The sequence below is a fragment of the Euprymna scolopes genome, chromosome 25, assembly GCF_053919585.1.
Source record: "Euprymna scolopes isolate OS-2025 chromosome 25, ASM5391958v1, whole genome shotgun sequence".
Classification (NCBI taxonomy): Eukaryota; Metazoa; Mollusca; class Cephalopoda; order Sepiida; family Sepiolidae; genus Euprymna; species Euprymna scolopes.
This window is the reverse complement of record NC_136506.1, coordinates 57,756,509-57,783,238: the sequence shown is the minus strand read 5'-3', so window position 1 is coordinate 57,783,238 and position 26,730 is coordinate 57,756,509. Positions and strand designations below refer to the sequence as shown.

The window sequence follows — 26,730 nt, the reverse complement described above, 5'->3', positions numbered from 1 at the left end:
TAAGGTTAATATTTTATTGGCTCATATACCTTATGTTTTCGATCAATGAAACCTTGCCTCGGGTACAATATGTTGCCAAATTTATGAATAAGTGAAGAAAATATAACAAAAAATATATGAAAACTTTTGTCTCCAAGGCAATGAGTTTTTAAAAAATGAAATAAAATGTTCATCTTTCTTCATAAAACTATCACATAAGACATCTCATGTGTCTGTACCATGATTCTCACCTGTAACTTTTATAAATACACACGGAATTTTTTAAAATTTACTGGTCATCAATATTTATTAAAATAAACAATGTTTTTTAATCCTATTTAAATACAAATTATAAACATGACTAGATTTTGAATTATATCTCCTTAAGCTCCCCCCCATGTAATGTCAGGTAAATGCAGCTAATGTATTCATATATTTGGCTCACACCACTCAACATACTGTAAGGTATATGTTATGCTAATAAATATGTCTTAAAATATTCATTATTTTGTTGTTCTTAGTTGTATGATATGATTATTTTAAATAGAATTTTGCAAGATCAAGTGCCTTTTGTTTCTCCTGTAGTTGATCTTTAAGTTTTTGGATGCGAGCAAGTTCCGGACTTAGGCCAATATCAAATTTATCCGAGAAAGCATTACTTCTCCCACTTGCAGGTGTGACATTAATGAAAGATGTAGAAAGGTTTCTGTTGGAAACGGCTGGCTGGTCATTATTCACAGACAAACTGTTATGTAGGCTATTTAATGGTTTATTTTCATTGCACAACATTGAAGAATTATCTATAATAGGTAATGAAGCTTCTACATAATCTTCAAAAATAAAATTTCCTGAGTCTTCTGTAATTGTTGGGGATGACGACTGTTTTAGAGTGACTACTTTGGCATTCTCATCAACTGGATCATTAATAGATGCCAATAATAGAGCCTGATCAGAGTTAGCATTGTCTTCTTCGGAAAACACTTCTTCATGAGTTTTCTTTGAATGATGTTTGCTCTTGGATGAACTGAACTTTTTCCCATCCATTTGTCTTTCTTGATGGGAAGGGTCTTTACTTTTAACCCTAGTCAACTGAGACACCTCCATTTCAGTAACAGATTTAGTTTCTTGAATATCTGTCTCACTCTTTATCTCTTGTTTTATATCTACTAGTTTTTTTTTCTCCACTGTGAGATCAGCTGATTTCATTCTCAAAGAGAGATCTCCATCAATCAAATGATAGCGAGGCTTACATTTATTCATTTCTTTAATACAAATTTCTGGCTTCGATTTAGCTTTTCTTCTTAAACTTTTTTTTACCACATGATTTTCTGACTGGTTTTCTATTTTATTAGAATCTTCACAAAAAGATGCAATTTTTTCAGAATCACAATGTTGAAGATTTCGTAATCTTGTACTTCTTTGCACAGGAAGAGATGCACACTTTTTCTTTGTTTCTTTTTTATTGACTTGTTTGTTTTGTTTCAACTGAGAAACTTTGAACTTTTTCTCAGCAGATTTTAAAGTTTTATTTTTTATAACATCAATTTTTGATTTTTTTATTTCAGCAATGGGGACTAATTCTATATTATTATCTGCTTTTTCAGTTTTACTCACAATCTTTTCCAATTTGAGAACTTTTTCAGTCTTACTCACCACAATTTTTTCCAATTTGAGAACTGAAACTTTTTTCTTTGAAGATGAAGTTTTGATCTTTTGTTTTTTTGCCTTGTTTGATTGACTTTGTAAACATCTGGAGTATTTCTTATTTGTCTGTTGTTTCAATTTGTTAGGGTTCGTTTTTGTTTTCTTGTTGCGTGCAGCCAGTAATGCTTTGCGTCTTTTCATAAAAAGTGGCTTGTTTTTCACAGGCTGACACATTTGCCTTCGACTCTTACACTTTTTAAAGTTAGCTAATTGTTTAGAATTTTTGATGGCCATAATGTTCTGTGTGTGGTTTGTGATGCGATGTTTGCTGAATGGTTGACGAGACAGAGTCTTCCAATTGATATATAAAATCAGTGGAGCATCCATCTCATGCGAACCATCTTTTTTGGCCCGATTCTTTAATCTAGACGAGACAAAATATTTATACAGTTTCATTGTGCAACGTGGATGGCCAGAACCAAAAGCTGGAAAACCAGAAGCAATATTGGTTACGATTTGCTCAATTTTTCCTTTCTTGGTTTTTTGGTGAAAGATTGAATCATTCATTTGAGTAGAGTTTGTCATGGGAGGTGAGCAAGAAAGATACTTGTATTTACATTTCTGTTCTAACTCACGAAGAAGCACATGTAGTTTAGGTGGGCGTGAGACTTTATCATTTGCAGATGAGGATTTGGAATGTTTGCCTTGGACCTTGTTCTTTACTGAAGATGATTTTTTAAAAATAGAACATGAAGAGGAAGAAGGCTGCTTGGTTGGTGAGGATTTAACAGGAAATTCTCTTTTGGAAGATTTCTTCCTCTTTTTTGGAGAAGGTAAACAAGGGTCAAGGGTTTGGAGGTCAATGCCAGTAAGAATTGGTTTGCCATCTGGTGTGAGCATCACAACTCTGTCGACTGTTGTTGGCTCATCATAGAGGTGTTTTGGATCTCTCACAAAGGAGGGCCTCTCAACAAAGGGAACGGATGCTTTGGCAGAAGGACTGGATCTCGAACAACGTTCTTTCGATGCTTTTGCAGATTTGATCATTGAAGGAACTGCTACCATTTTACTCTTACATATTTTCTTTTTCTCTATGTTTTCTTCCGAAAGCTTCAGAGGAGAAGGCAATGTATGTTTCTTTTTCCGATTGAAGTTGGACCCAATCAACTTTTTAGTTTCAGCATTATACAGCTCCATGGAAGGTGCCACTACAGGGGAAATTGTTTGTGTAGGATTGATTGAGGACTTATCACCATTAATGATATAACTTTGAACTGAAACCTTCCTTTTTTTTTTAGGATTTCCCACACAATTAGATTCATTTTCTGAACTCTTGCCAGACAGACTTATATGTCCTTTTGGAACAATTTTGTATCGAAGTTTGCCTGCCAACACTTGAGAGTTGCTTGAATGAGATGATACGTTTAAAATGTCGGATGACTGAATTGTATCACTACAAACATTTTTGATTTTCTGCTGTGACAGACAGATACAAGAATCTGTTTTCTTGCATTTGCCATTACAGAAACATTTCACTTTATTTTGAGTTCTTGTACGAGAACTTGTACAAGAGGAGGTATCACTGCAATCATTAGAGAGTAAAGAGTGAATAGGCTGATTTACATTAGTTGATGTAACATTTTCAGGTTTTTGAGTACACTGCTTTAAGCATTTGCTATCTGAGAGGGGAGAAATGGAATTGAAAGATGTGAAAGGCTCTTCAATATGTGTGGCAAGTTTTGGGGTAGATGATGCATCTGATGTAAGAGTTGCTATCTGTTTTGTGACAACTGAGTTGGTTAGATTTTCCTGATCATCTGGAGAGTTTTTCTTAGATTCAGGAAATTCTACTTTAATTTTTGATAACTCTGGCATTGCACTTGAAGAAAATGAAATATTCTCATTTACTGACAATAGCTTATTTGTAGATTTTGATTGATGGCATTGTGCTAACCATTCATCATTAGTTGAATCTGAAGATTGAAGAACTGACATGCTGAATCGGGGATCAACAAGTGAAGAGATTCCTTTTTGAGCAAATACTTCTTTCATGAATGTCTGTCGACATTTTACTGAACATTTCGAATTTTCAACACAAAAAGGAACATCTACTGAATCTTCATCTATTTTGGCAAGAACCACACAACAATGTATGCTGTATGCAACCTGAAACATTATAGCAGAGTGACTAGAGGATTTTTTCTTTTTGTCGGCCAAAAGTTTAAAGTGATTAAACAGTTGATCAAAAGAAAGCTTTTTGTTTTGCTCGAGACGAGAACTGAATTCTGAACATTTACTGTTCTGACTTGCCAATAAGTTGGCCAGTGTAGGAAAGTTATCTTCGCGGATGATAGGTTTAATCTCATGACAAAATTGCTGAGATTGATTTGTTATTGATAATGCTGATGCCAACTCATCATCTATTGATTTGCCCTCTGCCAATTTTGCGGACTCTATTGCTGTGGGCATTTCAAAAAGAAACTTTCCACTTAAATCAGTTCCCTCTTCTCGTTGCAATTTTGGAGGACTCAACTCCACGGAATCATCAATAAATTCTTCTCTTTCTTTGATTATCATCAACTCCGAAGGACGTTTCTTTTTAGCTGATTCTGAGCCTGTTTGGTCTGGTGTTGAAAATCCAGGTGCAATTGTTAGTTTTGGAGGGGATGCATAAAGAGGCTGCATATTCTCAGAACATTTTGGATACTGACTTGCAGAAAAGAAACCATCTTGGTAGTCATTCTTAGATGTCTGAGAGTTGGTAGATGGTATTGTTGGGAAGTTGCTATTTGAAAATCCATTCACAACAATTAATTTGGGCATATTTTTAGATTTTTTTGGCATGCCGAGGGCTTTTGTTTGAGTTTCAGAATGCAAGCTTGACTTTTGTTGTTGGTGTCCTGTATTGGGTGATACAACCCAAGACAAACCTGAGAAAGGTGAGGCAGGAGTAGTGGAGCAGTTCATTTTTACCTGAATAGTTGAAAAAGGTAAGGAAGATGATGACGACGGCTCTTTATTTTGACCAATTTTGGAGGTTGTTTTCTTAGCTCGTCGATCAGAAATTGCTTCGGAACGTTTGCTTGGTTTTCTTAATTTTCTACCAGTTTGTTGCTTAGAATCTGATAGAGTTTTTGAAATCGTGCATGTATTCACATTGCTTATACTACTACTACTATTACAGCAATTATTATCCGAGCTTTGAGCGAATAGATGATTAGATTTTAAGGAAACTTCAGGCACTGTTGGTGTGGTCACATTTAAAAAGACATCTTGAGTCAAATGAGTACTTGTCTGTTGCATCGGTAAACCTAGTAGTGGATTCAAAGGTACAAGGCCACCAACTGGAGTTATTTTCATGTTACTTTGTTTTGGGGATATCTGTATACTGACTGGTGTAGAACAGATACCTCTTGAATTAGTTGTAGAAGCGACTGTCTTAAAAATACCTGATGGAATGGACGAAATGGTGGAGTTGGCACCATGTATGCTACCTCTTCTTCTGGAAGTGTTGACTCGTTTGGTTGACCTATTATTATTAACAGAAGATTGTTGCGTCAATTTTGTGCTTGTGGTTTCTGCTAAATTTGAAGTGATGGGCACACTTGTATTGCTATCAATAGGAGAATGATTGATACTGGGTGTTTGGATAGGAATGACAGGCTGACAGTCAACACCTGAATATGAGATCTGTGAAGCATTTGATTGTCTTTTTGTGTTAGTTGAGCTCGGGATGAGAAAGAAGTTTTTTGGTGCCACACTTGATTGTAATGGTACCGTACTACTAACAAGAACCATTCCAGAGCCTTGTGAAGAAGGTATTTGATAAAGAACTGGCTGACCAAGGTTTCCAGCAACCACTGCATTCATGTTACAAGTGCTGTTACTTAATTTTACAGGCAAAAGAGTATTGCAAAGAGTCTGATTAGCACTTGTTGTGGGGACACTAACTACAGAGTTATTTGCTGTCGTGATTAGCAAAAGTTTTGGTGAACTAGCAGTTGAAGTAGAACTTTGCACCCGAGAAAGAATGTTGGACGATACAGCTATAGGGACTTGTTTAATTGAATTTGTGTCAGCAGATGTTGCATACTGTACTCGATTCATAGGTTGAGATCCAGATTTTGATAGAGGGGTCAAGGGCCTAGTTTTACCATTGGTAGTTGTTAGGATAAAAGTCGTAATTGGAGGAGAGTCTTTGGCTGAAGCAATTGGAAAATTTTTCCCTATTTCAGAGGATTTATTTGCTGCTTTCATTAGATTTGAATCTGCTGTTTGTAGATTGGCTGATGATAATTTGACAGCTCGAGGTCTCGGTTTACGGATACCATTTGATTTTGTCTTTTGAGATGAGCTTTTTCGAGGCGGTCTACCACGACGAGGAATACTGCTTTCCAATGTTTGAGTTTGGTCTGAATTCATTTTTGCTGGCTTTAATATTGCTGCATCGGATCTGAAAAAGAACAAAATAGTTTTGCTCAAACATGAAAAGACATTACAATGATGTAGAGACATGAATTTCAATTACCAGTGCTGCAATCTTGCATCATAAAAACACAACTCCTTTTGGATGTTGTCAGTCATTTCGACAAACATCGTCACAAAAAAGAAAAAACAAAAAGCTTTGTTGTAGAATTTATAGACAAAAAAATTGGTATCTTTGTAATTTCTGACTTTTATAATAAAAATTCACAAAATGACTGACTGGATGAATAGCTAATACTTTCCACTCATCCACACACATTCATTTCAGTTGAACCTGAGAATTTAATAGCATTATTTGTATTAATGTTTTGTTCTTATCATGCCACAAAACCAGAAAAGTGAAGAGAACCATTTTCTTTTCTTCTAGCTGCTCTGAAATTTATGGCTATTCTTTCATCTGCTATGTCATAATTCTATGCATGTATGTACCTGGCTAAAACTCAGAAGCTACACAAGATACACTTGCAAACCTTACATCGGATACTGTGTGACCTCAGAGCTGATTATGGCAATAGAAAACACTTTGAGTAGGTTATAGTAATAAAAAATACTGCAATATGCATTCTTTTGAGGATACAACAAAGTAATGCATGCGGTAGAAGACACATCAGAAAAAAGTTACTTTTTTTCATTCTTACTGGTAGTTGTTCCAAAGACAACACTAAGTCAGCTGCTGATGTCTTTTTTTTTTACTTTCTTCTTTTATTGAAAACAGTTGTGATAAAGAGAGGTGGAGAAGGAAGCAATTGCAGAGAAAGGTTCAAAAAGTAACTTGATGACTATAGACAGAAGTTTTAAAAGAAAGATGTTATGCATTTGTTGAACTTTTCTATTTTTAATACACGGCCAACATTGAGTTACTAGTTCGTTTGTACATGGAGATCTCTGGATGCTGGAAAATTTTCTACTCTGATAATAGTTTCTTTTCTCAGACTACTTGCTTTTGGAATTCCCTCCTATTCCTCAAAATACAGAAATTTAAATGTAATGTGAACATTTTTCTACCCCATCAATCTGACTCATATCATGTTTCAGCGGCAATATGTCTTGTTTGGGTGAAGAAAAGTAAAAAAAGAAAAACTGTCTTGATGAAAGCAACCAATCGTCTTATGATTAACACCCGAAGAAGTCGCTGTTTATTCAAAGAAATCATGGACAAAGAAAAGTTTAAACATTTAAAAACATTTTGTGGATGATGATATTGGTTACTCTGTGGATACAATTAAAAATAAAACTCTACATGGCAAAAGCAGATAACTTTTCCTTGTCGAATCCAATGATGGCTTTCATCTTGTATTCAATTGTTTCACAATTTTGTGTCAGGTTAACATTCACTTTACTTTTACTTTATTTCAATTCATAGAAATTACAAAAACAGAATAAAAATGATAATATAGAGTTTAATGCGACAATGAAACACTCTTCATAAAATGAATAAAGAACTTTTTGGCAGTTGCTATTGTTCATAAAGAGAGTAAGATTTTTCTTTCAGTAATAGTCAGCTAACATATTTCCCAACTTTTGGCATGGCTGCTACCAGAAACGGTGATAAGGCAAATCGATTCCTTCGCTTTTTTTCTCTCATGCCTCATGTATCTCCCTTGTGTATGTTCTTTTTATTATGTTTTTCCGATCATTCTTTTTTTATTTAATAAGCATTGAAAAGTTTTTTGATCTTATTTTAATTAAGAATTATTGAAATTAGTCTTATTCTTTTAAGCACTTTATTTTAAAGACTAATTGAAAACACTTTTTAAAATCTTTTAAAACTATTTTGGGAATATTATGTATTGAATACATTCTTTTTTATTATGTTTTAAATTTTGTTATCTTGATTTTAATAATTCCATTTTTATACTTTCATAAAACATATATATGTATTACATAAATTCAAATAAAAAACTTATTTTTTAAATTAGAAAAACGTACCGTTATGATTTCATAAATATATTTCTTATAAAACTTCAAATAAGATAAAAACTTGTTTTTTAATTTTGTTATTGAAAGTGCAAATAAAGGCCAATTGTGTTATTTTTATTTGTATAATTTTTGTTAATTTTTATTGTATATTTTTCAATAATGTCCTTTTCCTATATTTTATTTCAATCACTTCACAATAAAAGTACTGAAGAACAATAAAAGTGAACGAACCGATTTGCCTTATCGCCGCTTCTGGTAGCAACCATGCTAAAAGTTAGCAAGTATGTTAGCTGATTATAACCAATTTTTTTCCTCATGGTTTGTTCTAATAGGATAGTGAATAAAAGTTCCGATAGAGTTTCAATCTCATCTTGAAGTACTTGCCTGTTTAGCCACATTGAAAAACTCTGATACAAGAAAATAGTTGAAATCTGATCGAAGGTTTAAATCCTGTCAAAGTCAGCCACAGGCTGTAGTAACAGTGAAACACATGTCCATGAATAACTATTTGATGTATAACAAAAGTAGACATAGTAGTAATCCCCAAAATGTAAAACCATTTTTACCCCTGTTTGTTCAATTACAAATTCACCAAAATTCAAGAAACAGACTAACTTAACAGTATTTATTAATTAATGATCATGGAATCTAATGAACTCACATTTTTTTAATGTAAGTGAAAATATATCGTTTTGTGTAAGTAAAAGCACCTTTACTAAAATTATAATTTAAAAAAGAAAACATATGAATTTATTTGTGCCTTTTTTATTAAAATTTTTGTTTTTTTAAATACTCCTTATAATCGTTTGTTTGAGAAATTCATATTTCTTCAATTTTTACCACGAAAAAACCCTAAAGTGCGAGTTAATGAAATGAATATAACTTGAAGGAGAATTAATTTCTTAAACTAAAGATATTATCATTGAATTGAGCATTGTTTATTCAATATTTTCAAAAAATTTTATCTAATTGCAAAAAATATTTCATGTGATTTTCATGATAACAGTTTCCAAGAAAATTTTAAATATGATATTCTAATATTCTTATTTTACGAATGAATGCATAATCATCAGCATAAGAAATTTCTTTTATTATCTTGAAAATAAAAAATAATTTAAAAAACATTTTAATGGAATAATTTCTACTAACGATCAATTTGAAAAAGTATGGAGGGACAGAATGGCGAAAAAATAAAATGTAAGTTTGTATTTAACTTTAAATACTATTGAATCATTAATAAATAATTGTTTTAGCTTATCTTTTTCATAAATAATAAAATTTAAGAATAAATTGAATAGTGTAATTGCTTAAATTTGATTAAGTATGCAGTTCATACTGAAAAAATAAAAAGTTTTGAACAACATTTTACAAAAGTTATATTTCAAACTCTAAGGAAAAATATTGTCATTAATAATTTTAGAACATCACTGAAAAAAAAAAAAAAAACTCATACCAAGTTAAATATAAATCTTTTTTTAATTAAAAATAAATTCTCGTGTATATCCAAAAATATTCTAATTAAATAAGCTTTTCCTTATTTATTACAACAAAATCGAATTAAACGAAATTATTACAATAAGCATGTTCTATATTTTGTGAAAATCAGTGGCCATTTTATATTTAAATTTGATTACAAAGGTTTTGTTTAATGTAACTCACTTTTTTGGATAATGATGTGATTTTTACTAAAATAGTAGTACATTTGTTTTAAAGTCACTATCTTAAAACTGTAATTTACTAATTATGTTTGAAATAGTTTCTGAATATTGATAATTATAAAATGTAATTTAAAAATCTCTGGAAATCTTTCCAGAGATTTTTAAATTTCGTTTATTCAAAGGAAAAATTTAAATGGATTTTTTTTTTTTTAATCACCATAAAACATTTTTCTCTGTATCTTTTAACAGGTAAATATACACTTTTTTTTAAAGATAACCTGAAGTCTTTTATCTTTTAAACACAATCAAACTTGAAACATAAACTAAAAAAAAAAAAAAAAAAAAAAATAAAATTTATAAGTCTCTTAAGAACCTTAGGCGAGTCTTCTTTTGCCATTTTTGCACATATGTATGTGTGTGTCCACATCCCCCCACAAAAATGAAGTGACACTGGATATGTAAAGGATGTAACTCAAATACTCAGGGAACGAAAAATACCAGTAGATAGACAGATATTACTAACAATATCAGCAAAAATAACTATATATATTTAGAAATAAAAATAATTATTTTTCTAGCTACAAACACTAGTGTTTCATGCTTTTGCAATAATCAGTGCATTAAGTGATAATTATTGCTGGTCGAGGGATTCGAACCCAGCTAAAAAAATCACCTTTAACTTTATTTGCTAGGACAATAAACACGAGAATTAAGGGAAATTAAACACCTATAAATATCAAATGTGGTAACAGTAGAGCCATCAGAGTAACTGGAATTCATGAACGTTGTATATAGCTGATTGACTGCCTTATTATTTCATTTTCCAGACAGGGTTCAGATTAAATAGAGAGCTGAACCCATATATATATATATATATATATATATATATATATATATATATATATATATATATATATATACTAGCATGGGTACCCTGTGTTGCCTGGGTTGACATGAAGTTCTGTTTGAAATACGACTGCTATAATAATCATTTTCATCATGGTTAACGTGGATACCCCCCACAACAATTTCAAAAAGAAAAGAACGGATAAAAACATGTAAATGTAATCGCCCCCAAAAAGAAGTATCTGATACCCTCTCCAGATATTTCGGCAGAAGGGATCACTGTCCTAAGAAAACTCACGATTTCGGTGAACCTAAAAAAGTAAAATTTATAAACATTCATGCGTGTGTTTATTTTTTATTTTGGTAAATGTGTAGTTTAGCGACGTAAATTATCTGCCAGACAAAAACATAAAAACTATTTATTTTTATATAAAACACATTGTTAGAGCCAAAGGCTGAAATAAAACCAGAAAAAAATTTCATTTTTATTATATTTTTTTATCATTTATATTTATCATATTGCTTTGAAAATTTGGCCTTTCTAAGGTCTGGCAGATTGGCCTTTTTAATCTCTTTTATGAACTATGTTTTTGGCCACCATATCTGTTTTTGTAATGAAAGAGCATTAAAAAAACCAATCTGTCAAACTTAAAAAAGGACAAATTTTAAACTCGTAAGGCATGCACATTTAGTCTAAAAAAATGATAAAAAAAACATAAAATAAATTTTTTTTTGTTTTATTTCAGCTTTGGGTCTAATAATGTTTTATATAAAAATAAATAGTTTTTATAATTTTTTTGTCTGTCAAATAATTTATGCTGCTAAACTACACATTTACCTTTATTTTTTGTAAGGGCACTTTTTTTTACTGGCTTTTTTTTTGTAAATAAAGGAAATTTTTGATTTACTTCTTGGGGGGGGGGTCTTTTCGATTTGCTTTTTATTTGTCGTTTTATGTTTCTAATGTAATCCCCTCCCCCCAAAAACAATTTGAATTTGTCATATTTTGGGGTTTGTTTTGTTTATTAAATTGTTAGGTGAAAGTAGAGAATGGTTTCATAAAAAATAATTAAATTTATTGTTACTTTATGAATGGAATCCCCCCCCCCACCGAAAAACAAAAAAAAAAACAAATTGTATTTGTCAGATTTTGCCCTCCCCCTCAATCGCCAAACTTGAAAAAGTGCTAGCGGTGGCATGTCTCATTGAACGCTTGGTGGCCATTTTACGTTAAATTTATGTAGAAAAGTGATCCCCCACTCTAACATGTTATTTCATTATTATTTTTTCAAAATTTCTTCTCTCATAATATTTATAAAGGCTGTTTAAATGCATTAGGCTGAACAAAAGTAGATCTCCATTTTTTAGGGGTTAAATGCCGCTGGGTCACATCGTATAAAGTTACCTTTTTAATTAGAAAATTAAGTTTATGATCAATGAAATTAACGCGAAAAAAGAAAAAAGTGTAAATTGTGGAATTTAGAGGGGAAGGGCAGTAGATCTTCATTTTTTTAGGTATTAAACGACGCTGGATTACATGGTAAAAATTTACTAAGGGATAACTCTAAATTGCTAATTTAAAATAATTAATATGTCAATTTTTATTTGAATAAATTAAATTAGCAATTTAGAGTTATCCCCTTGAAAGGGATTTTATAAATTGTTTTGTCGAAGTGTAATAAATGTGTTATAATAATAAATACTAAATGTTAGTATCCTAAGATATTAGTAAGGAATATATATTTATTTTATCTTATTTATTTTAATATACAGAAAACAATCACATTGCAGTAACTCCCAGATTAAAATTAACATCAATAAGTAACACTGAAAAAAATACAAAATACGAAACTTTCCATATAAGATTTGGAATTTAGATTGAATACTAAAATCCAACTGAACTACTTGAGATTGAGCAACAAATAAAACACAAAAAATAATCAATTAACTTAATAATCCATAAACCTCATTAATTCAAAATCTTGTCCGGTTTCAAAATAGCCCAGATGTAACAATTCTCACCATAATTTGGAACAGATATACGAAAATAGGGGCCCAGTAAAAAAAATTCTCTAAGACTGATTGTAGATTCATTAAAAGCAAGATGAGACTGTACACACTGCTGGATACAGTTAATAACAGTATGAAAATGTGTTAAGATATGTATTAACCCTGTAGTTTTTTTTTTTCAACTTATCTGATGAGATGTTTACCGCGAAAATTTTTAAAAAACATAAAATTTTAAATTGTCTGGTTGATGCTGAAACAATTGTAATATTCGAAAAAATACAAATATGATGTTATCTTTCTCCTTGTTTTAGTTTTTGCAAGTGTGTGTGTGTGTGTGTGTGTGTGTGTTTTTATATATATATATATATATATATAGATAGAGAGAGAGAGAGAGAGAGTGAGGGGGAATAGTAAGAGATAGACAGAGAGAGTGGAGGAAAGCAAGACGTTGGTAATGAAAATGTATACAAAAAACAATTTCCCTTAATTTTGCAGTGAGGGTAATAATGTAGGAATAATTGGACCACTGTGAAAGTAAAGGAAATTAGATCGCTTTATATTCTCAGTACTGACTAATCGAGCGCTCATTTCTTTTTAAATCAGCATAAAACACTTGCTACATCTAGCAAATCTAAAGAGTGATGATATGGTTAAACACCTGTCTATGAAGGACATGTGTGTCTAGTTTTTTGTTTTTTAATATATAAAAATTAGGTATGACATGTGAGTGTAGTTCTTTTTGTTTTTTAATATATAAAAATGAGGTATGACACTAATTTTCGACATCAATAACAAAAAATACAAGTAAAAACTAGTAAAATGAAATTAATTCATCATAATTTTTACTTTATATTGAAGAAGAAGGATCAGAGTTTAAATCACATAAACATTATTTTACACTCTATAAAACTGGCTAAATTTGATTTGAACATTGCAAAATGACAAAACCTTAAAAAAATGACAAAATATAACAATGGTGGCAAAATTTTTAGAAAAACAGCCAAATTAAACATTAAAAATATTGGGGGGGGGAAGTCAGTACAAATATACATTATATCTTGTTAAAGTTTTGGTTCAATCATTAGTCAAATGAAATATAACAGTAAAAGTCTTAACTTTGGCTTGAAATATTATGAAAAAGACATATATAGGTGTGTATATAAAAAAAGCTTATCACAATTAAGCAGAAAACACCTAAAACAATTAACTTCCGGTATCTATGGACGGCCCTAAGTGACAAATTTTCCTTGTTAATAACAATTTATTTTCAATATAATTTGTAACCCGAAAATAGTAAAATTTTAATATTTCTACTAAATTCCTCTTTATTCTAGGAAATATTAATTTTTAATTTCTAAAACTAAGCATTATTTGAATTTAAACTAAATCCTTAAATTAACTTTATTGGAAACTTATTTTTAATTTGAAAGATTTGTATAGAATTATAAACTAAAAGTCACTTTTTTTTATTCTATATTAACAGATTTTAAAATCAGCCATGCACAAAGAAATTTAATTACCAGGCACGGTCAAAATGGAAGGAGGGAGTGAGTATGTTTTGATGGAGTCTCTCTTTAAAAATCTACCAAAAATCAAGTTATTATCTAATCAATGTGAAATTTTATTAAGTGAAAAATGAACTTTATAATGGTGCACTTCTTTTCATAATCGATATTTATATATACTTTTTGCCTTCTTTATATGTGGTTACAAATATGCTTAAAATAATCAGACGAAACTGAACAAAATGTATTGTGGCGAGGGTGAGGATTGTAGATAAAAAAAGAAAAACAATTATGCACGTATCAGATTTTAAGGTTGAAAATCCGAATTTTGCATGTGTTAAATTTTTCATCTTTTGTCTTATGAAGTGTGAAATTCATTGAATATGTTATTATAATAAAATATAATAATAATTATTTTTTCAGATTAGCAAAATATATATATATATTAATTATTTTTACAAAAAAAAAAACACTACTTTTAAATCTTTGAAAAATAAATTAATAAAAGACCTACAAACAGTTCTCTTCTTTTTCCAAATTTAGATCCAAGTCTGCCACTACGTGATGCCACAATTTTAGTTGCCCATACTGTGCTGACTCCCGTTTCCTCGCTGTGCTGTTATAAGCTACTTTCCTCGCTCAAAATTAAAATCTGGATGGTAAGTAGAATTATATATATTTTATTTATTATTTTAAGGATAGGAGTGACCAGAAATGAAGAAGGGAGGGGGGGGTTTATGTCATCCATCATCGCCGGTGAAGACCACAAACATAACTGGTTTATGGGCTAAGATCAGCATGTGCTGTCTATTCTGATGCTACACTTTATCTTTTCCTCGTTCAATGAAGGAGAAATCTTTCTAGACTGGGGTACATTTTTATTTTTGTTCTCATCCAGAGTGTCTAATTTTAGGGAGCCTGATTTTCTTCACATTAAAAACCGATCTTGTGTCTAACTCTGCCCTCCTGGGGAAGCAAGTAAATAGGAACATTACTGGTTTGTCAACTACCTGATGATGCTGGGACTTGCACTTGGCTTAATTAAAGTGTGAGGGACTTGCATCTACCACACTCTCTCATCCAGAAACACTTGGTCCTGATGGCAAGACAAAGGCAAGAGGATCAAGCATGATACTAGATACAGGAGTTGTCTCCAACACATACGGCGCCTAGCATCCTCAAAATGGTCACCCATCTGGTACAGGCCAGCCTCATTGTTGCTTAACTTTGGGGAAATAAATTATATATATATATATATATATAGCTTATGAAAAAAAAGAATTAAACCCTTATAAAGTTGATTTTTCACTTAATCGTCACAGCAAATGTTAAAAATACATGGAAATTTACACAACTAAATGAACTTCATTTAGTCCTGTTCCTTCCAAACTATCATTACGTTTTGGATTTTTTAATTTCACCCTGCAAAATAGGCATACTGAGGCAAAAAGAAAATTAATTGATTCAAAAACTTTAAAAAAAAAAAATTTTTTTAATTTAAATGTTTATCCATCGATATAAAAAATGGCGGTGAATTGTGTTTTTTTGGAAAATTTAAAATTCTATTAAAAATAGAAAAAAGTTTTATATTAATCTGCTTTTCTTATGATAAAATTCAGGCTTTTATCTTTCTGGAAAAATGTTGCTCAAGAATAATAGATATGAGTTTGTTTTAAAAACAACTTAGTTTTTCTTCCAATTTTTTGGCTGTGCCTAATTTACTCTGAACTCATAATTGTTTCAGTTACTTGGTTTAGAAATTATATTTTTGTTTTAACAATGAAGAAACAAGTAATATACGTTACACAATGCTTTTTATTAGCAAGATAGAAAAAATTATTCACGTTGGATTTCTAAATATTTTATTTGCTCATTGATGCAAAATGGCATGTAATGTTATGACCCTTTAGGCTGTGATCATAGCATAGTATCTGTTAACTGTGGCAAGCGGGGTCAAGGGTCAAAACATTATTGTTATTGTTAATTGATTTGAGCGACGGATGGTCACTGGATCAGTTATTATGATTAGAAGAATAAACAATTAAATTGCGGAAGAAATGATTGATGTGTGAATCCCCAAAATAATGTTTACATATATTTTCTATTTTCACATTCCTTTTAGGAATAATGTTTACATATTCCTTTTTGTTTTATTTTGGGGATTTGAATAAACAAACAACTAGTTGTGCATTAGGTTGGTCTGAGACACGTAATTAGGTGACGTAAGAGAACACATGATGTAGTTAGTTTTGGAGAGATTCAGAGAGTTGAGGATTGACCACCAGAGCGGACAGACATCTAGACAGAGGTAGACAGACAGCTAGGGAGCGAGCTGTAAGAATAGAAAATGTAGACAAACTGCAGATCCTGTGAAAACCAATTGAGACAATTGTAATAAATTTATATTATAAAAATATAAACAGTTGTTTTAATGGTTTCACAAATAAGAACAGATGTCTCAATTGGTTGGTGCTGATCGCTTCATGGTTCGTCACGGAACAGCAGGAAGTTAAAAGAACTCTTCAAGAAAAAGGTATGAAGCATATATATGAACTGTAAAAACATCCCGTTGTGATAAGTCTGATACAATATAACTCGGTTTACACGTCAATATCATGTCCCCTGGCTAAACAACATACATACAATTTATACGTTTATTATCTGTCTGTTAAAAGAACAATATCTTACATACACATGACACGTTTTAATATATCATCCCCTCCAATATAAACCAATATACAACAGGCATCGATTTGAAAAAATTTTATTAACAATAAAAATTATGTTTTTATTCATAATAATTTTAAGAATCAATCATCTATATATTTTTTTCAGAGTCTGAAAAATTAAATTAATAAAAATTTTTTTCCATAAAATTTAAATAATTTTAATATATTTTCCAACTTCTTTTTGTCCAAAAAATCATACAAATCAGCAACGATTGTGACCCAAAATTAAATATATTTCATCATTCCAGTCACTGGGATCTTCTGACCACTTAGTTGTCTCAGTTAAAAACAATAACATATCTCTCCATCGTACAGTATATCGACATTCTATGGCTGACTAGGATAGCTTCTGTATATTTATATCAGATCTACCTCTGCATTCCATGTTTAAAAAGAATGTGTCATTTATAGTATCAGACCTGGAATGGTTAATTGTAGGTATAGACCGCTTCATACCCTGCAAAAAATTCCAGCAAAAAGCTAACAGCCAGGCATGGTTCTCTCCAGAATGTGTTGCTGCCATTGTGCACAGAAATCACTTTTTCCATTGCTTCGAACATAATAGATGTACTGAGACTAAAGCCACCTTAAGAACTGCCAGCAACCACTGTAAAAAAGTAATAAAGAACGCAAGAGAGTTGTATGCTCAGTCTGTCAAGTCCAAAGTAGCTGAGAAGCAGCTTGATTCCCACCAGTTTTGGCAAATAGCAAACAGAATCCTGAACAGAAGCGTATCCTCTACCCTAACTATCATCACTGAACCGGAAGTAATTTCGTCAGCATCGAATAAAGTGAAACTCTTTGCCAAGAACTTTGCAGCTAATTCTACCCTAACCCTAACAGCTAATTCTACCTTTTGCAATAAAGACCGCCAATCCCCCATATTTCCTCCTGTGTCAGAAAACACGCTATGCGACATACAAATACCTGTGCGTGATGCTGCCAAGCTAATCAAAAACCTTGATTCCAGTAAAGCAATTGGCTCTGATGGCATTCCAATTATATTGCTGAAAATGTTTTAACCAGAACTAGCTTTTATGCTTACAAAGCTGTTTAAGCGTTGTCTTAAGGAGAATTGTTTCCCAACACCCTTGAAAATCTCACCAGTATGCTCCATATTAAAAATTCAGGTGATCGGTTTATCTTCCTCTCAGTACAGACCAATAAGTCTCCTGTATGTTACGAGTAAGTTGCTAGAATCTGTGTTAAATAGAGAAGTAGTCAACCACCTCAGCAAAAATAATCTTAGTGAAATGCAATATGGTCTCCATTCTGCTAGATCTACAGCAAAATCGCTAACAGTTATATCTCATAGGATTAGCAAATCTCTCGACAGAGGCTTCCTTTCTAGAGCAATTGCTCGATATTTCAAAGGCCTTTTATAGGGTATGGCATAAAGGTCTACTACAGATCTCCAGCTACAAAATAGCTGGAAATGTCTTCTCAATTATTAAATCATTCCTCTCTGATAAGTTTATAAGAGTAGTGGTTGATGGGCAGAAATCAGAAGCTTACAGTATTAATGCTGGAGTTCCTCAGGGGTCCATCCTGGGCCTGACTTCCTGATCTAGATCAATGATCTCCCAAATCACATATTAAGATCATTCGTAGACATTTATGCTGATGACATTACCATTTATGGAAAAACTTCAATCACTTTTAAGGCTGTAAGTTACAAAGTTCTCTCCAATTCTCTTTTCTCGATCATGTGGTGCAATGGGGAAAGAGGTCACTGGTTAATTTTAATGCATCTAAAACCAAACTTTACACTATCAATGTTTTTATTTGATTGGCACCAATTGAAATGAATGACTCTTATCTTGTAGAGGCTCCATGTTTTGACAAGCTTTTGGGTCTAACCTTTACCACTGATCTGAAATGGAACACCTACTTCAAATCTATCGCTAAGGTTGCTGGAAAAATGGTGGAATCATTCTACTGCTCCAGTAGGTGTATCAGAACGGCCAGTAAAAATGCCATACATGAACTTGAATAAATCAACTTACTATCTTTTGAAGTTTTTAACTACTTGAAAAATGTAAGTCAAAGCCTAATTTTTTTTTCAATTTAAAGAAAAAAATAAGTTTAATAGCAAATTATACAATATTTGTTTTTTTAAATCGGTTTTCTTTAAAAAAGATTTAAAGAAAATCAATGAAATTTTACTTTGTTCAATTATAAAAAATACCTATAAAAAATTTCATTGTTGATTGTTAAGAATTTATCCATATTTATACTTATATTCCATGTCCTTTTTAAATAAAATACATTTTTAAACAAGGATTCAAAAAAAGAAAAAGAAAAAAAAAAGCGAACTCATTTTTTGACTGTTCAAACAAAGGGAGAGAAATCTGATTTTTTTCGCGATTATCTTACGGTGATTTATAAACGCCATAATCAATCTCTTTTTATTGCGTGCTGTTAACCAAAATTAGTATTTTGGGGCCTCCATAATTGAAAAAAAAAGCACACATTCACTTATAAGTTTTTGCCGTTTAACGAAAAATCCAGTCGACTGATTTTTTTTTTTTTTTTTATTCTCTTAATGAAATACACAAGTTTTTGATTATTATATTTTATTTCTACTTTATCGAGTGAATTTTTTTTTTAATATCTAAATAAAGAAAACATTGAATGAAATAGAAAAAATTGTTGTCAGCGTCCGGTATTTACTTGACGATATAAGCATAACATGAATATGAGAATTTTTGACACCCCTAACAGAGAACTACAAATAAAATAAAAAAAACTTGTAATTTCTCTTTTTAAAGTGGGTTGTTTATTTTCTGTGTGGAATATACTTCCAAAATAAACTCTTAAAGTTGTTTAAAAAATAATAGAAATATTTTTTATTTTTTAAAAACACAGTATTTACAAAGTGCCAGTGAGCATTCAACCAGCCATTTTTTTTACGTATGAAATCGATTGAATTTTACGAGTGAAATTTTTTTTAATTTTAAAAATGTATAAAAAATTTTCTATTGGTTCAATTTTTACAATATTTTCAGGGTCTATGTGAAATTTTATGCCCTTTCCAATAAACTGAATATAATATTTTAGACAAACGTTTTTTTTTTAATTCACCCCCCCCCCATTTTGAAATGTCTATTAAAATTTAAATAATTAATTTACTCACCAAAGTTTTAGATATCACAAATTGAAGATAAAAGATCAATAAAGAAAATATTCTAATTTAAAACAAAAAAAAAGTGTTTTTTGGAAATTTACCTGTAAAGTCCAAAGTGTAAAACCATTTTTTTTTAACCACATTGATTTTTTTTTTTTTTTAAATAAAAGCTCATATTATGTTTATATCCTCAAGTAAATACCGGATGCTGACAGCAATTTTCTATTTCATTCAATGTTTTCCTTTTTTAGATATTTATTTTATTTTTTTTCATTACATTTTTACCCCAAACACGGCACATTGTCACTGTGGTGTAGGGGGCTACTATCAGGGGCAGCAACTACTGGAGCACTATGTTGGGATTTGGGCAGCAAGATGTCGGTTCATGTTACACTTGAACTTCTGCATGTCAATACAGTTGGGGAAGCAGAGACCTGGAATGGAATTCCAGAGTCTAGCGGTTCTGGGGAAGAAACTACTCGAGTAGAAAGATCTTTTACATCTAGGGATCTCTACTGTGTGGGGGTGGATTTAGCTGCCTGTCGGGTTTGTCGAGGGTGTCTACATTGTGGGGGTACAAGTGTCTGCAGTTTGTCAGAGCATTCACCATTAAAATACTTGTAGAACAGGCAGAGGGATGCAACGTTTCGTCGATGAGACAGAGGCTGAAGCTTAGAAAAAAACAATTCACTTGATAAAGTAGAAATTAGAAATAAGATATAATAATCAAAACTCATGTATTTCATTAAGAGAATTAAAAAAAAAGAATTTTTAAAAATCGGTCAACTGGATTTTTTGTTTAACGGCAAAAACTTATAAGTGAATGTGTGCTTTTTTTCAATTACGGAGGCTCAAAAATACTAAGTTTGGTTAATAAAAAGAGATTAATTATGGCGTTTATAAGTCACCATAAGATAATCGCGAAAAAGATCAGATTTCTCTCCCTTTATTTGAACAGTCAATAAATCTGAGTTCGTGTTTTTTTTTTTTTTGAATCTTTGTTTAAAAAAGTATTTTATTTAAAAAGGACATGGAATATATATATATATATTAGGCACCGCCAAAACTGGGGGGGGGGCAGGTAAGTACTTTTTGACGGACCGTCTTTTTAAAAATCTACTAAAAATCAGGTAATTATCCGATCAATATGAAATTTTCAGCGATTATTAAGAGAAGAATGAACTTTATAACAGTGTACTTATTTTTCATAAACGATATTTATATATATATATATATTTTTTTTTTTGCTTACAACCCCCCTTGTTTTGAGGGGGGTACGAATATGCTTAAAATAATTATCTGAAACTGAACACAACATATTGTGTTGTTGTAAGGGACAGAATTATAGATTTAAAAAAAAAAAAAAAAAAAAAAAAATTGTTTGTATACCTTATTTTGACGTCTGAATATCAGAACTTCGATTGTGTTTAATTATCCTGCTTTTGAGTTTTGCAGTGTGAAATTCAGTGAATATGTTAAGTAAAATAATTAATTTAAGTTAAGCAAAACAAAAAAATTTTTTTAAAAATATTTATATGAAAAAAGCCATTTTAAAATCTTTGATAAATAAATTAACAATTTTTTTTTTAGCAAGCCGAATAATGCATGACCATTATTAAACAGGGCATGCTTTGAAGAATCGATACAAAAAAAAAATTGATAAATATTGTGCCCTTTGTGTTAAAAATAGCATCATTTTTTCGATCCCGTTTGAAAACGTTTGCCGCCTTTCGACTACGGTGGACCAAACGCGCTGAAATAAAAAAATTTTATTCTGCTTTAAATTGCCCCCCCCCCATTTTGGAGAGCCTGGCCCCCACACACATGCACATTAAAAACCAAACTCATACAAATGGTCACCCATCTGGTACTGGCCAGCCTCAGCATTAATTGAAATTTTCGTCACTGAAAAATAAGTTTTTTTTGGCCTGTTTCGTCTTCCATAGTTTGCTTTTTATCAAACGTAAACATTGTCGATCTAGACTCTAGATCGACGTGAAGTAACTGGTTGCCTATATGAATAAGTGGAATTATTTGAAATCCAAGTACTTATATTATAATATTTTTGCATATTCTCATAGAAAATCATTCTAAATCTTAGTTAGACAACAAATAAATAAATTATTTCAAAAACCTTTTTTTTTTAAAATATTTATGTACAAAACGTACATGTGCAAGACAAAAAATGTCAATTGTTAACTTTTTGGGAAAATTTAACATTTAAAATTTAATTAAAAATAGTAGAAAAAGTTTTACATTATTCTGTTTTCTATATGATAAAATTCAGGGTTTTATCTTTCTGGAAAAAAAAAGTTACTCAGAAATAATGGATTTTAATAAATGTAATTTCGTTTTAAAAAAACAACAACAACTTGATTTTTCGGCCATTTTTGGCGGTGCCTAATATATATGGATAAACTCTTAACAATGAATAATGGAAGTACACATTGAATAGAATTTTTTATAGGTAAGTAATTTTTTGGAATTTATATATATTTTTTTATAATCGAACTCAGTAAAATTTCGTGATTTTCTTTAAATATTTTTTTTAAAGAAAACCAATTTAAAAAAACAAATATTGCATAATTTGCTATTAAACTTGTTATTTTTTTTTTTTTTTTTAATTTGGTCTTTGCTCCTTTAATTGAAAAAATAATTAGGGTTTAACTTAGATTTTTCAAGTAGTTAAAAGCTTCGAAAGTTAGTAAGTTGATTTATTCAAGTTCATATACGGCATTTTTACTGGCCGATTCTGATACACCTATTGGGGTTGGGGGGACTCAGATCTTTAAAAACCGAAAACAAACTATTTCTGATAAGATCGCGTTAAGGGAGGGGGCAAAAGCTGAGAATTTATTTTTGTATATTAGTTTATTTCAGTATATTTAGTTCAGATTTTTAAAAAATAAGTCCGTAAAAAAAAAAATTAACGAAATTGATCGATTATTTAATTTTTGTGATATTTTTTTAAAAATCGCATTGTTTACGTCAAAATACGTACATTTTTCCCGTCTTTAGCTAGGAGATTTTTTGATAATTCACCGTTTTTACGAAGAGTACCAAAAAAAAAAAAAAAAAAAAAAAAAAAGATCTTTTTATAATCTTTCTTGTGAATACAGCAAAAATTACGAGGAATTAATTTTATTTTACAAGTTTTTACTGTTTTTACGTGTTATGGAGGTCGAAAATTGGTCATAAAAATCATTACAATGTTAGGATTAAAGAATATTAATACATTCTATGACCTTAAGATATTTTACAAGAATCTCAAAAGTATTTGATATATTTGAATATTCAAGCAATTGATCTGATCCAACATTGCAATTGGATTTTTTATTTTATATATAAACAAAAAGTTATGCCAACTTTCCTTTAGGCCAGTGTGAAATGTAAGGGGAGATAATTTCGTCTCCTCCCTCGTCACAAATAATATTTAATGGCGCTGGGCAAAAAGAGGAGGGGTAAAACTTAATAGCCGTCGTCGGGTGTGTGCCAACCATCAAAAAACAAAATAATGAATAAATACATAAAAATAAGAATACATAGCCACAAAGTATAGTAAAAATACTTTAAATAAACACAATCTATAATTAAACAACATAGGGACTGAACATTTTAATTGATAAAACTATTTAGTTGTGGCAAAACGCATAGCAATTATTTTTCTAAATAAAAATAAAATCACATAAATAAGCGAGAAAGTTGTCTGGAACCCTTTATTTATATTTTATTTATTTTGGAAAACCATTGTTTACCCGGTTGATGATTTTAAAGAAAAATCAAAATATTAATAATTTGTTAGTAGGATTAAAAAAATAAATGTTTTAGTTTTCTTTTCGGTTGGATTTCAATAAATAATTGGTTAAATAAAAATAATTCGATGTGTATTCGTGAAAGTGAAGTAGAATAGAGAATGGACACACATCTTTCTAATAGTTTTATTCGCACTTGTGCAATTTAACACCAAGCAAATTGTTTTCATTTTAAGAGAGTTCTGTCCTCACTAAGAAAGAATTACCCCCCCCTACTCCATGTTAAGAATGGCTTTCTAAATTTGCTTGAGGTTGTTAAACTGCACAAATGCTGTTTTATTTATGCAGATTACAATAAAAATAGTTATACAGATTACTATTAAAATAACTAACATTTATATAAATATTTTTTATAATGTAAACTGAATATGATATATTAATGCATTAAAAATATAAGAGAAGGTTACTATTATTTTAAAATGCCACTTAAATGTACTTATCAACTTTTATGAATAAATTTACAAAATGACGCAGAAGATTTGTTTTCATTTGAAGACGAGAACAATGGTGCGTGTCTCTTTCTGTAGATAGATTCTAAAGGCAAAGCACACGTACATTTAAAAAAAAAGAATGGAATAGTTTCAAAGTGTGTAAACAAGTAAATATCAAGAAAACGAAGAAAAAAAATTAAAAACAAACATAAAATGACCTTTGATTAGTTGTAATAGAAAATAGCAAAACAAATCATGGCTAAAAGTCGAGCAATTTTTTTGTTTACAGTGAACAAATAAGCATCGCACTTGTTTGAAGTGAAACTACTTTCAACAGAAAAATTAATACCAAATAAAATAATGATAGTAACAATATATATATATATATATATATATATATATATATATACACACACAAATGTTTTATATACTTGATACCAATTTTTATACTTATATTGTGAATAGCAACGCCTCAAAAAAGATACCATTTTAGGATGAGAAGTGAGAAAATCGTCATTAAAATGTGCATAAGTACCTAATGTTGAATATGTACTGTCTCCATTCGATAACAATTTGTCATAATCAAAGGATTCTGGTTTTAAAATATCAAACAGATTCTAAAATTACTAAATAATTTAAACAAGGGAATCCAATTTAAGTGTTTTCACCGGCCTGCCGTGCGCGCGTGTGTGTAAATCAATGTCGACCTCGAACTTGGCACACATGGGCATGTTGAACGCAGGGGGAAATAACTCCGGGGCGACGGGGGATTGATGGCTGAATCAAAAAAATCAAAATAAATAAATAAATAAAATAATAATAATGATGATGATAATGATGATGAGGATGATAATGATAATGATGATAACAACAACAACAACAACAACAACAACTCCTTTCGAAAACCACATTAAAAAATAAATACATTGAGAATTCTTTCAGACAAAATATAAAGCAAAAACTCTTCACATAATAACTATTGCTATATATGCATAAACGAAGGCTGTTAAATGTGCACTCGCGTACCAAACTGCCTTGTCATAATTCGATAACTTGAGTGTTATTTCTCCCGCCCGTCACACCAATAATTTCCTGGGTAAGGTAAACACTTTTGTCCAAACTTCCAACTTCCAAACTTCTGTACACGTAACGCACCTTCTCTCAACTCCCAATGAACTTCTGCTAATTCAACTTATTTCTTCGAAATCCAACTTCAAAATGAATGGCCCTCTAAAAAATCAACCCTCTTTTATCTCCAACCAGGAGCATCTCATTTGCATATCGGGTGGTCGCATTACAGGCATATAAAGAGATAAGGCAGTCATTTTTGTTTCTTTCTTCTTCATTCATTTCATTCCACGACCGACCCGTTGAATTATGCACACATGCTAGTTAGGTAAGTCGCACGTTTCCCTACACTCCCCCCTGATCTCATAATCACACACAGGGCAGGGGGGCAGTCGTCGGGTATTTCTTCGAAGAATCGGGGGAAGCACTTCCTCATTGCCATCTTCCTCATTACCACCGTTATTGCCACCAGTCTGTTCCATTATCCCCTTTTGTGGTTCCCTATGTGGTGTTTCACAATCAGGGCAAAAGGGCAGTATCTGTTTTTGTCGGGTACTCCTTCGAATAATCGGAGGCATCACTTCCTCGGTTCCATCTTCCTCAGTATGTTCCATCATCAACTCTCGTGGTGCTATAGGCAGTGTTTCACAACCACGATGGGTGGGCAGTATTCGTCTTTCTCAGGTACTTCGATGAGAAACTGGTGGTATTACTTCCTCATGTCCATCATCCTCATCACTACTGCCACTAGTATGTTCCATCATTCCTTCATCTGGTTCTGTAGGTAGTGTTTCTATGCTCACCTGTAGGGGCAGTAGGCGATCAGGATCATCCCTGAACTGTATGTGATCTTCCTCATTATCCTCAGAATCAGAAGAGGTATAACAGGGGTGGATATCTTTTACATGACGTGGTACACCATTAATCAACATGGTCTGAGGACTTATAATTTTGTCTATTTTTCCTTTGCAAAATTTTACAGTGCACCCAGCATTTGGGGGTTTTACCCAAACATGGTCTCCCACTTGATATGGTATATTGACAACGCTAACCACTGATGGTGTGACATCAATTCCTTTTATACGCTGTTCATAGCGGTAAATCCCATTAGCTGGTGCAGTTTCTGGTGTTGCATCGTCCTTTGGTGTCACATTATACCAGTACACAGCTTTTGGAATGGAACACTGTGTCCTGGCCGCAATTGTTTTAATGGTGCGGTGACACCGCTTCGCTATACCGTTACCTTCTGGGAAATATGCACATCGGTAACGCATTCTAATCCCCTATTCCTGCGTGAATTTCTGAAATTCTTGACATCGAAATGTAGTGGCGTTATCAGTCAGAATTTCCAGCAGGGCACCACGTTAAAAAAAGACAGCTCTCAACTGTCATATAATGCTAGATGCATCCTGTCGTGTCAACAGGTGCCATATCAGGAAACGTGTCGGACTACAATCTGTCAAGGTCAAAAAATGCCTGCCCTCATAATGCGTTACATCCATTCCTACTCGATATC

General features: G+C 31.4%; 1 protein-coding gene across 1 annotated transcript; it reads right to left on the bottom strand.

The window, feature by feature from the left end:
* Positions 1-24,899, bottom strand: LOC145247362 (uncharacterized). Its single transcript, XM_080109042.1, has 2 exons — positions 24,682-24,899; positions 1-6,076 (listed from the first exon to the last, which is right to left on the bottom strand). The coding sequence occupies exon 2, from the start codon at positions 6,043-6,045 to the stop codon at positions 514-516; it is 5,532 nt and encodes a 1,843-aa protein (XP_079965168.1). The 5' UTR covers positions 6,046-6,076; positions 24,682-24,899; the 3' UTR covers positions 1-513.
* Between the last annotated feature and the right edge of the window lie 1,831 nt (positions 24,900-26,730).

Excerpts from the sequence above, each read along its gene's own strand:
- LOC145247362 (XM_080109042.1), bottom strand. The coding sequence starts at position 6,045 with ATGAATTCAGACCAAACTCAAACATTGGAAAGCAGTATTCCTCGTCGT.